At 43.4% G+C, this 13,091-nt stretch overlaps 1 protein-coding gene across 2 annotated transcripts in view; it reads left to right on the top strand.

The window, feature by feature from the left end:
- Wwox (WW domain containing oxidoreductase) overlaps positions 1–11,036 on the top strand; it is a 925,836-nt gene extending 914,800 nt beyond the window's left edge. For both annotated transcript variants that reach the window (XM_052167126.1, XM_052167125.1), the window contains exon 9: positions 9,970–11,036. In XM_052167126.1, coding sequence (XP_052023086.1) covers positions 9,970–10,158 — 189 coding nt within the window. In that variant the 3' untranslated portion in view covers positions 10,159–11,036. The remainder of the gene's footprint in view (positions 1–9,969) is intronic.
- Positions 11,037–13,091: the final 2,055 nt, after the last annotated feature.

The raw sequence follows: 13,091 nt of genomic DNA, 5'->3' as shown, positions 1-13,091 counted from the left end.
AGACAGCAGGGAGAGTCGACTCTATGTGTACGCTATACCAATGCTGGCTCTGCGTTCCAAAGACCTAACATTACAGCCTTCTTCAAGGGCTCCAGAGTTCCGCGTGCCGTCAAATTAGGCTTGAAAACTTCAATAAAAGAAGTCCCAAAGGAAACTGTCAATTAATGCATTTACACCGTAGCATCATACTTGGGCAAAACATCTTCAAACACTAATGCTGTTTGCCAACCATTAAAGAAGTGAGCAGCCTGCTCGGTTGCCATAGATACCTGAAGTAATGGCCTCTTTCCTCTCGTTAAAGCTTGAGAGTTGTTCAGTTTCTTTTCTTTTTTTTTTTTTTACCCCCTCTCTCTTTCTGCTTTGTCTTTCTTAACTTTCCTACTCCATCCCCATTTATAAAAATAAAAGATAACCAAATTGAAACCTGGCAGTATCATTTGTCTGAGACAGATAGCTTGATTTATAAACTCAGGGGATTTCAATTCTGCTCATCTCATTATCCCATGACTTCTCCAAGAGTGTTGGTGCTTCCAGGAACCAGATTAGAGTGTTTTCAGTTGATCAAAGTATTTCCCCAGATCATTCAATACAGATACAGACATACTCAGAAGGAACTCTTAATGTTCTGTTGAGGAGGAACTGAGTTTTGATAATGTGTGGAGCAGAAGTTGGCAAATTTTTGCCTGTAGGCCAAATCTGGCCCATTGACTGATTGTCTAAATAAAGTTTTATTGACACACAGCTATGTTCACTTCTGTGCATACTGCTCATGACTTCTTTTGCAAAAACAGTGTTGAACTTGATCTTTTGCAACAGAGACTGTAGGGTACCTATGTTATTTATAGGCTTTTCAGAATGAGTTCATAGATCTTATATATGCAAGGAAAGGAAATCAGAATTTTGGTGGAATTTTATCATTTTTGTTCTTTCACACAAGTAGCCAGTCTTAATTTCAGACAAGTAGCCAGACTCAGGTTCTAAATCTTTGAAATGGGTAGTACTCTTATAGGATTTTAAGACTGGGATTGGCATCTAATACGTAAACAAAAAGAATTGTGTTTGTTTGTTTATTTGTTTTATTGGCAAATGAAGACAATCAAAGAAACCTACCTATGGTTCTAGAATTATTCTTATACACCCAAGAAAAGTGTATGAAAATGGATTCTAAATAACTCAGGTATGGTTTGCAGGGGGCAGGGATGTTGTCTGTGCTCAGCAGTTCCTACCTGCAAAATGAGAAGCCAGGTTAGGAGTCCATTCACCATGGATAAAGCAAACAAAAGACACCACACCAGTCTAGGAACAATCTTTAATTTCTATTCAACTTTAAAGAGTCTGAGAGAGCTTTCTCCTTTCCCCCCTCTTAACAAACAAGTTCAAGTCCATGCCTTTAGATTATAAAAGTACCTGAAATCGCCTAGAATATCAACATGCTTAGTGTGTTAGTATTTACATATATTTACATAAGGAAACAAGAGAAAGATCTACAGTTATTTACAGTCTACATAGGGGAAGAGAAAGGCAGTTTAATTGTATTTCCTAAAATACAGTAGCTGAGTAGTCAGCACATGCATATTTAGATAATATTTGCATGATAGAATGCAATTTTTAAAAAAATTTTTTTGTTTGTTTTGTTTCTAGTATATTTGCATCAAGTGCTTTAAAATGCTCACTAACACCCAGGCAGAATTATTTACTCTGGCAATTAAAGCAACAGCACACGCGATCATTTCCCACTAACTAGCAACAAGCTGCTGGCGAATGAAATATCTATTGTTTCTCATTAGCCCTTAGACCACTGAGAAGAGCTCTCTCCATGTAAAGGCAGTGCCTGGGCGATCACCATTAATTATGGAAGTAATAACAAATGAGATGCTCTGCCACAGTATGTCCTAAATGAAATATTAGCAAGGCTGACATCTTCAAGCCAGAGAAATGATCTGTTCCAAGGAGTTCTCAAAGAAAAACACACACAGCGAAATGAGGATACGCCCTATTCGACATGGCAGGACTAGCCGTGCGGGTAGGGGGGGGCTGCCCATGAAAGCTGAATTATGGCGAGGTGTGCCTTCTTAATTCATGCTGGGATGACAGATTAACAGTTCATTTCTTACCTCGATATGGTCATATTAGGGACTCTGCGTTTTCAGCCTCCCACCACGGTATCTTTATTTCTTATTTGTAGAATTTACCAGTGACATAGGTGTTATAGATTCTGTAGACCATTAACAATCCTAACAGCTTGATTTTGAGGTGTGCCCTGAAATCCTCCCAGCTCTCCACATAGTTTCATTTAGTTGAAGAGATAAAAGGACAGGTGAACTAACTGAAGCTTTTCTATGCAGAAGAGTGGGAAGCTATGTATTTCACTTATACAAAGAAGACATCTTTCTCCCATTATATCAGAATCAAAGCCATTGATTCTGCCTGACAATCATTTTTAAAGGTTTACATTAGTATACATTTGTGAATACAGAGGCATACATGTATATACAGTATTTATAAATATATATGTAGCTATAACAGAGGTTAAAAAGGTGAAATGTAAGATGTTTCAAATTAACACCTGCTAAATATCTCCTTTTACCTCTTGTGGACACTTCATAAGTCCTTCAGCTCTGGCATTGAGGTGGACCAGTTGTAAAATTACAATGGTAGGCCCAATGTAGAAGAATTATGATATTCGGAAGATGCTTATTTCAGTGGCTCTTCTGTTGGGCCATATCAAAGTAACTCATGAAAGAATGGATACCCAGATCGGATTTTCATCACAAAAGAAAAATCTCCATCCATAAAAGAACTAGACAGTGAGCTGTGTTGAGTGAGGTACACATTGTGGGCAACTCAAGGGGAGATGGCCAGGGACATCTTTCATGAATATGTAAAGCCTAATCCACCAGACTTTCCCCTCCATCCAATGAGAATTGCTCAAGAGCATTGTGGGCGGGCACAAATGGAATGCTTCAAGATGTGCCTTTCCCCTCTTCCCACTAGGAGTATCTCCACCTCTCTCCCCACAAGGTGAAATGATCCTAATTATCATATTGCTTGTCTTCTAAAACCACACGGAATTCTGTCATGGAACTCATGGGTTGTCTATGGCAAAAATCCTCAGACATGAGGAAAATAGAAAAAGGTACCTTATTTTATTCTGAGAGAAAGTCTAGAACAATCTTTAATGTGCAGACAGCCCTGACAGCTTACAGAGGTCAGTTGTTTTGCTCTCCAACCCTGGTTAAATTAAAACCTTGCCTGGCTTCACATTCTGAGACCAAGCATTGCTTTGCATGCCTCAGAATGGTTGTGAATCGCTATCTCGTACTGCTTCAGCTTAAGAATAGGCTTAAGCTCTAGTCTTCTGTCCTTAAAAAAAAAAAAAAAAAAATCCCACCCAGCTTTCCACCTCCAATCCAGATGTTCTGCACTTTCTCTCACAGAAAAAGCAACTCTGCCAGGGGCTTCAGGGACCTTTCTAGAAAACTGTGTCTTCTGGCCGCGATCTGAGTTACATTTGGAGGTGTTTTACTTGGATTCCTTCAGTGCAACAGGAAATGTCTGGGGTCATCTCAGAGATGCTCTCTGAGTCCTTGGCTGCCACTGGACAGTTAAATCTTATTCTTTCTGCTCCTCCATGTCACCCAAGAGGGGCTTCGCAATTTGGGTGTTATCTGTTGCTGGCCTGATGGTGTTCATTTAGCATGGCAGATTGGCGGATTTCACTATGTGCCTCTCCCTCGGATCCCTGGCACTGCTGAATTCTGCAAATATGTCCACACACCTGAGAATGCACTCCTTGCCTTCATTTGAGAGTCACCAGGAAACAAAGAACCTGAGGTCTTCCACACATGAGATTCTGTGTGTAGCAAAAGAATTTGTGGTAACAAGTTCTGGAACACACCATCAAAGTCACTGTGTCAGATGAGCACATTCCCTTCTGCAGAGTGAAGGGGCAGTGTGTACTTTGTATAGCTTTTCTGGAACACTCTCTCACACTGGTATAGCCTGTAAACAAATATTCAGTCTACAGAGCTTTGCTCTTTTTTTTTTTCCATTTGCTTTTGCAATGGAGGCTTTTTGTAACGAAGGCTTGAGAACAACCTGTGCATTAGCAGAACTCCCAAGGGCTACGAAGATGTTTACATCTCAGTGTCTACATAAAATATTTGCATGTATGCTAGCCGGGCCTGTACTATTCAAGGCCTTTGGAGGAATCAATTGTTGGGAATTTGTAGGAGTTAATTTGCTAGGGATTTATTGGGGGTTGCAAGGAGGGGAATGGGTTGGTTTGCAAGTCAAATGGATTGTCGGAGCCTGCCTCTATGGAAGGCTACATTTGGATGGGAGTTTTCAAAACAGGGGTGGCTCTGGAAGCAATCTGAAGTCCTGTACCTTTCTGGTTGAGCACATGCAAGCTTTCCTATGAGAGTGTTGTTGGGAAATGGACAGGATACAGAGGCTATCTAGGCAACCATGTATTCTACTAATTTTGATGTTCATTCTTAGAAAATATCTATCATCAAAGGCTACGTTCTTTAGGTTGGCAGATCTGATGCTTGAAGTTGGCATTTTGAGTCGGGTAACCTCTCTCTCTCTCTCTCTCTCTCTCTTTCTTTCGTAAAGGGTCATTTGCTGTTGAATTGGTGGACCAGGTGCTGAGTCTTCATTTTTTGGTTAATCCAAATGGATATAATTTCAATTTAGTTCACTGACTAAATCAACAGTGGAAAAATCTCCCTTTCCAGGTGAACATACAAATCAGGACATCATTCTGTAACTAGGCACGGACTGGGGACAAAATAGCACTTGGAAGCTTGAGTCAAATGGGAGGCAGCTGGGAGGAGATGGCCAATGTATGTCATGTGTTTGGGAAGGAGATTTCCTACACTGACTCACGGATTCTGCGTCTGCCAGTCCGTGACTGTCACTGTGTCTTTGGACAAGTTCCATTCAATTTCTGAATCTATGTGAGTCTGTAAAAAGGAGGAAGCCAGTTGTCCCTCACGTGGGGGCAGCATGAGGATTAGAAGGTGATACTGATGAAGCAATCAGCCAGCACCTGGCAGATAGTTCCCCTCTCAATGAATGCTTGTCATCATAGCTCCTGGGGCGGTCACTATTGGCTGGAACGCACCGGAGACCAGAGCTGTCTGTTCTTTTTCATTGTGGTGGGAGCTGGCTGCTTAGTGATGAGCACATCTGGTTGTCTGGGTAGCCGTGGTGATGGTCTGCCATTGAGATCACTCATTACAGAGGTGTGTGAGCCTCCTTTCTGCACTAGCTACTTTACTTTATGAACAGGTGGAACATTCTGGAATAGGAGGTCAAATCCACTGACCACATTGTTCTTGGATAGTTAAGTAGGGAAACAGCATCCCTTGGAATAGCTTGTTTATCCCCTGTAAACCAGAGATTGAAATTAGTAATTGTGGGAACAGCTATGTCCCAAGCACCAAGGCCTTTGGAGATGAGCTCCAGAATACAGTGTTGCATATTTCAGATAGAAGTCTTATAAGCTCTCTGGAAGGAGGTTACTAGGAGGGGGGAAGGGTAGTAAGATCCTCATCACGACTACAGCTTTTGACCGACTAATCATTTCACGCAGCGTGATCTATCCATAGGGCCATGGGTTTCACATTTGGAAAGTATATTCTATGCCTACGAGACCCCAGATGAGTCTCAGTGAAAGCTCTGAGGGTCTGACGATTTACCTGTCTTTCTTCTTTGCCTACCCTTCTCATTGCAGCTCAGTAGTTCCAATCCATCTCTGCAGTCACAGCCCACGTCTCAAGAGCTGCCTGCCTTCCCTGCCCTTGAGGCTCCAGGTCTAATCTAGCTTGCATGCCGTGTTCCCTTTCCTGAATCTATTTTTTTGCATAAATTGATTAATTCAGCATTTGCTGTGCGATGTCCTGGTGTGGATGTGTCTGTAATAAAGCAATCTTCAAACATCTTCTGCTCTTTCAAGTCTTTGAATATAGATATGCCATGATATGGTGCATATTTTTTAAATGCATTGTTACACCTACTTTAAGAAGGAGATCTACTCTTCCTTTTAAATGAGCATGCATATTAGAGCAGAGTCACCCAAATGCTAAATTAACTGTGTAACATGTGTTCTCATTAGAACATGGACATTCTATCACAGTACTGAGTAATGCATCACAGATATCAATATGTGGTTGTTGCTGTTTTTTAAACATGTTTTGTTGATCAGAAACCTCTGCATCTTTTTCTTCGAAGGACTCAACATCCATTTGTATTCTGTGCGGAAGGCTACAAACTGATGGCCAGCCATTATCAAATAAATGTTGATAGAAGGCAGCTACTTAACAGTTTCATCCCACGGAAGGATTTTTGGAAGGATGTGGCCCCTTTAAATCTTAGGTTCTCAACAACCAACAGCAGCCCCTGTCTGGGTTCCAGGTTTCTGAGGAGGAAGACAGAATCGAATACCTGAAAAATGACTTCCTACAGAGACTGATAAACATCTATTAGCAAAATGTTCTCAGCTTAACCCCCGAACAAGAACTCTGGGTAATTCTACAAGCATAACAACCCGATGGCACAGTTGAACTCTGGCTACTCAAAAATGTTTGACTAGAACCCAGATGCCATTGGGGTATGATTAAAAATTCTGCTAGGCGTCCCACAAACTCTCAGTCCTGAGCGGTCAATGCCTTAGCCCAGTGACATCGCTGTAGGTTGAAGGTGCCAATTTCCCAGCTTCTGCCATCAAGTGACTATGAGCAACCTGACAAATTTGTTCTGGAGGAGACACACACACACACACACACACACACACAGAGAGAGAGAGAGAGAGAGAGAGAGAGAGAGACAGAGAGAGACAGAGAGCGAGACAGAGAGAGACAGAGACAGAGAGAGACAGAGATAGAGAGACAGAGACAGAGAGAGAGACAGAGACAAAGACATTCTGGGAGAACCCATAGCTCCCACCAGTCAGCATTCCTATGTCAACGGGTTATTTTATACACCAGTGTTGTTAACATTAATTCCTTTATGCATGTCTTTCATCTTCTCTGGATTATGTACTGATGCCCCCAAAGTGGCGTGAGAATCATTTAATAGTGATTGAAGTGCTCAAGAGAAAAAAAAAAAAGCCAACGCCCCCCCCCCCCAATCTTTCTTATCAGTTTAAAAATGTTTTATCTTCTATCTGTGGCACAATCCTGTTTGCTAATGAGATCTCACTAATGTGCGCCTGTCTCAGGCTGATGGTATGCAGACTTTTGAGAAGCCAATGAGCCCTAAGTGGGAACTTGTTATTAAACTGTCGCCACATCTGATGGTATAAAGATGTCACTCAAAGGTTGCCATTGGAACAGTTGAAAAGAAAATTCTCCAAAAAGCACACAAGCTAGTAGGCATGGGACCAACAAGATGTTGTCAACACTTAATTGTGTGTCTGAAAAGAAGATAAAGCAAGAACCAGTGGCTGTGCACATGGGAGAGCAGGGGGGCTTTGCTGAAAGCACAGTCTTTGGGGCAGCAAAGGTGGCCTTTGTACCCTGTACTGTGTTCTTTTATAAAGCTCAGGGCACTGGCAGTAGAATTTGGGTCGTAAACTACCCTAAGACCGATAGCAAAGAATTGAGGCCTGCACAAGTGTGGAACACTAGGCTTTTAAAACTGCTGAAGCATGGATACCAAATGAACATTTCCACGAAACCAGCCCAACTGCAGTCACTTGCAAATCCCAACAAGGGGGAACACATCTCCCTGTGATCTACAGATTAACTTGATTGGGGTGACTTCAGTTTTTCTCCTCAAAAGCACCATTTCCACAATGCAAACACACAGACCACACATCCTGTTAGAGGGCCACGGTGGCAACACACCACATTAGGATTGGCAGAGCTCTGGTTTTCAGTTTCCCCAGTGGCCTCCCTTAGTGTTGTCTCAGGATTGGCAAGGCTATGAGGGGCCAGCCTGCTGTGAGATTAGAACCACCCAGCTGACATGAGAATCATCCACCGTTCAGGGAGGAGAGGGAGGAAGAGGGGGGAGAGGAAGAGGAGGAAGAAGGATGGTTCTGGAAGTGAGCTGATTGGATTCTCTCAGCCACCACGTAGAAGTCTGTGGCAAGTCGCCTGATCACTCTTGGCTTTATTTGTCACCTACAAAGTAAAATGAAAGTCCAACAGAGACAGCCCAAGATTTATCTAGAACTCCATCTTTACCTGGACTCTGCAGAGAGTTGAGGACAAGCTACTGTGTGGTTTGGGTTACCTGACAGATACTCGCAGTGTCCTACTTAGCTATTAGAGGCCCTTAGCTGTTAGCTGCTTACCTCCTCCTTACAGAGTGTGGAGGAATCCCATAACTGCCTGACGGGTATGTAGATAAATACGCCTGGTGCCCAGCTGTAACAGCTCAGAAATCAACTGAGAAAGAAGTCACTGAATCCGAAGTAGTCACTGTTTTCTTTGGGAGGAGGGATGGTAGAAGCAGGATGAGTCAAACATGTTGAGGGACATACAACCATTTGCTATTATTCAGTTATGCTTACGTCACAGCTCATATGTTCAAATCCTGGACAGGTGGGACCTGTCCCGCGATCTCAAGCAGCTAGGCATTATCTGACTTCAAGTCTATATCACACACTCCTCCACACCTCTCCCACAGTCAGGCCACGTGGCTGCATTTGACCAATGCATACATGACCACAGATCCCAACACAGAGACAGACCACTTCAAAGTGCGCAGCCCCCAAGTGGGCTTCTTAGAACTTTGCTACAATTGTTAAGTTCTTGGGATACTGGTTCTAGAAGTACCAGCAGTCTAAATTAACACAACTTAAACCCGGTAGGGGCTGAAAAAAATATTACATTCGAATAGAAAGAGAAAGCCATCTCCCTCATAAGCAAAACCATCCCTAATGTTTTCCTGAAGATGACATCTGTAGTGACCTTTTGGTCCTTGTTTGTGACCGCACTCCCTGTCAGCTGACAGAGGATTGATCCATTGGGAACTGAGCCCCCTCTTCCATTAATGATCACAGGAAAGCAGATAAACTGTGCTGGTTTTAAATTAGAGCTCTGCTCACCGTGCCTCCCTATGAACAGAAGCCTATTATTTTTAATTATGGCTTGCAAAGCAAAGTGAGCGCTCGCCCTCTTCGTAACATCTCTGCAATATTCTGTCAGTTGGGATGACTTGGTACCGCATCAGCAGACACACCCCTAGCTATAGCCTCCACCGTTACTCCAGAAGAGACCAGAAATGAGCAGTGCTGTTCTCAGAGCCTTGCATTTTGAAATGGGCTGGAAGGAAACAGGCCTCCCACCTTAGGCCATATCTTGTTATAAATCGGAACAGATATGACATTTAGAGAAGTGTTTTCTGGATGAATTAATAAACACATCAGCATAGGGACATGTGAGACTGAGTGTGTGTTTGTGTGTGTGTGTGTTTAAACATCTTAACAGTTTTGTTAACCCATCCCACCCCATAAGAGCACGGAATACAGGAAAGGTCTGGCACCAATCTCCCTTGCAAGAGCCTTCCACTTGATGGGCCATAATCAAGAGTTGTTGGTTTCTTTTGGACAGAAGGTTCTAGAAAGTGCTCAGTGTCAAATTATATTGCACGTTGAGAAGTCAAAGGGTCGGATGGATTTGTTCTTGCGTGTTGGGGAGTACGGCATCTCTCTCTCTGTGCTGAAATCGTGTCTGGCATGATATATTGAAATGTGTCTTTATTTCCCGAGCCTTTTCCTCTATGAGGTGTAAAAAGTCACACCAGCTTTACAAGCAGAGTTTATGGACTTTTTTTTTCCACAGCTGTCACACATCATACTTCTGCAGTCCTGGGCTTGGAGTAGAGCCCTTGGCCACTCTGATGTCCAAGTGGAGAAAGGCTCACGAGTCTTCCAGATAGCCAAAATGGCAGCATCTTGTGACTTGTTTCTTAAAAAAAAATAATCGCTTTTCTTTCTTCTCTGCCTTTCAGCAACAGGGAGCTGCTACCACTGTCTACTGCGCAGTTGCCCCGGAGCTGGAGGGCCTCGGAGGGATGTATTTCAACAACTGCTGCCGTTGCCTGCCATCCGAGGAGGCTCAGAGTGAAGAGACAGCCCGGGCCCTGTGGGAACTCAGCGAGAGGCTCATCCAGGACCGACTAGGCAGTCCATCCAACTAATCTGAGCCCCATAATGTTGGGCATACCCCCACCCATGCTCTGACAGTCAGCTCCATCATCCTGGGTGCCCCGAACCTCCAGTACAGGGCAATGAGAGTAAATAAGAGCAGCTGTAATCAATAGGAGAAGGTTTTAACCAATGGGAAGCAGGGAATTTCGAGGGATGATGTCCCTTTCTGGGGCAGGCTTAGACATGGGACTGCTTGCTTTTTCTGGTGTTGTTCTGCTTGAAATGGAAGCATGGTTAGCATGTAGGTTCCCTTGCTCATTATAGAAGCACACGTGATTCTCTACCAACCTTAGAATAGCCTAATATCCTCTTGTCCCACCCAACTGCCACCACTGGCACCACTACCACCCAAGGCTGGCTTCCTCCTGTTAACAGAAGAAAAATGCACATTGATCAATTCTCCATGATGAGTTCAGTCCTGCAGGCCATTGTTTCATACTTCCCTACCAAGTCTGAATAGGCTTGGCAACTTGAGAGAAACTCAGGACCTCGTCCCAACAGAACCAATGCAATGGTGCCATCAGAGGGGAGCAGAGTTGGTGTGCAGAGCTGGTGGCTCCCATACGCACCATTCACTGTCCTCCTTGCCAAAGTCACACAAGCAATTCTTTAGAGATGATAACAAATACATTTTACATTTTTTGCAAGTCATTCCCTAGATACACAGGTGGGCAAGGAAGGAGGCAAGGCATCCCTCAAGATAGATGGGATATGCTGCAGGTGGGAAACAGGGAAGTGGTTCCCTCCAGTCTTCACTCACAGTTCCAAGAACAGCTTCTTTCATGACTGTCCCAGCCTCTCAGTCCTCTGGAGTTCACTTCCCCTGGTCCCCCACATCCTATGTTTAATAAAAGAACATGCTTGACTATGGTTGCCTGAAAATGTGTATTGTCTGTTTGAATGTTCATATCCGTAGCCTTTGTTCTGTTTTGTTTTCGTGTTTGTTTTCTTTCTTTTTTTCTTTTTTCTTTTTTAGAAAAGAAATCTAGAGGAAAAATAAAGCGCTTCTTGTAGACGCCAGGAAAACACCATTCTTGATTCTTCTCTGAGTTCAAGTTTAGTTTTTGTGCTTTGTGGGCTGAGTCGTCTCATGGGATAAGCATGCCAGCATCATATTTTCTGTGAGAGAAAGAAAGAAGAGAAAAGTGACCGTGGTGCGATTTCACTTTAATTCTGTTAATTCTTAGCTTGCAGACATTATTTCGGTCCTCTAGGGATGGTTCCTGGAATTATCAGTTGCTTGAGAATACCCACTTTCTCCTGGTCCCCAGGCAAGGGGACATGGAGATGACTAAGTAAATTAATATGTCCTGTGTTCTAAGGAGCAGGCCTTTCATGTATTCATTGCCTGGTATGAGAATCCTCAAAGCTACATTCTGAAATGCACAGTTTAAGGTCAGCCAGATACAGAAGAGTCCTCTGTGACATGACAGAGACCCTTTCATTAAACTTGAAGGTGAGGGTGGAGGTTTTCATGTCACACTTTTTTTCCACCTCCCCCTGGGATGGCAGTTTCAGGCCAACCAATAACACAGATCTCTGGGCCTCTGTCTCTCCAGGTGGGTCATGTGAAAAACCATTGCTTTTCAGCTCCTCACAGTCTAGCTGCAGCCTCCCATGCCATTCAAGTCATCCCAGAGGAGAAGAAACTCCACACTTCACTCACAGAACTACAAGGAATAGTAAAGATCTGTCATTTATTTAAGCCTTCAAATCACAGGGTTAGTTGTTACACAGCAAAAGCTAGCTGACAGCTCTCCTTTCACTGAATCACTAAACGTTCCCCCCACAGCCTGGTTGCTCTCTCTTAATTAGAACCCCAGATGCCTTGCCCATCCTCTGTTCTAGCACTTTCTCCCTTTCTTGTAGAACATCCTCTAGACTTCTTGTATCCCTCAGACATGCCAAACGCACTCCCAATTCAGGAGCTTTCTGTCTACTGCTCCTTCTGTAGGAATGATTTTTCTCATGTAAAGGTTTGTCTCTCACCGATGTCAGCTCTCTGTTCAAATGTCACCTGTTTCAGATGAGGGAGTATGTCTGGCCACCTCTATCATGGGATCACTGTGATGACTCTTCCTTCCCCTTATTTTTTCCCCTTTCAAATACAAAATAGCATTGGACACGTTAGCAATCATCCTTTTTCTTCCCCCATAGTATAAGCTCTGTGAAACTTGGAATATTGGTTGAGTTCATTAAGGGTCTGGACAAACCATACCCATCTTTTTATTGTTTGCTCAAGGGATAAAACTGAGGCCCTAAAAGCAGCTTCTCCATAGCCTATGCCCAATGAGTAGCAGTCAAGACTGAAAGGTGTCTCTGTCTGCCACCAAGTCCATGTACCTTCTACTACACACTCTTTTTATGGCTTGACTGGAGACCAGAAATGTCTACACATAACATTTAGACAAGGGGTGAGCTACTCACAAAGGAAAACTAACCTCCTACCTAAGGCTGAAATGTGGCAGTCTTTCTAGAGCCCATGACTGGTATAGGCTTTACCAATGGCTTTCATACCTGCCGCTGACCTAGAAATACTGGCTTCTGTTCTACCCAAATAACCTTCCCCTCCACTCAACTCTGCTCCAGTTAAAAATAAATCTGTTTGCAGATTGGACTTAGCTGTGGGTGTCCAATCTCAATGTCCAATATTCCGATGAAGCCAATAAAATACATCCACCGAGAAGAATGAGCCATCTCCTCTTCAGTCATTTCTGCCACGCTTCTCTCTGTCCCTGTCTCTTGACAGCATCTGGTTTCCACATCCGTGCCTAAGAGAGAGAGACCTTGCTGCCTCTTATCAATCGGAAAGCAACCGAGGCAATGGTTGCAGCCTGCGGCTTGTGGCTTGGCTCTTTCAGAATGTAGAGATGGGCAGTTTTATTTCAAACCTCAATGAAGAGGAGGCCTGGATGCTTTCGTC

The sequence above is a fragment of the Apodemus sylvaticus genome, chromosome 21 (assembly GCF_947179515.1).
Source record: "Apodemus sylvaticus chromosome 21, mApoSyl1.1, whole genome shotgun sequence".
In the NCBI taxonomy this organism is placed as follows: domain Eukaryota; kingdom Metazoa; phylum Chordata; class Mammalia; order Rodentia; family Muridae; genus Apodemus; species Apodemus sylvaticus.
Note: the sequence above shows the minus strand (reverse complement) of the source record. Positions and strands in the feature narration are given on the sequence as shown.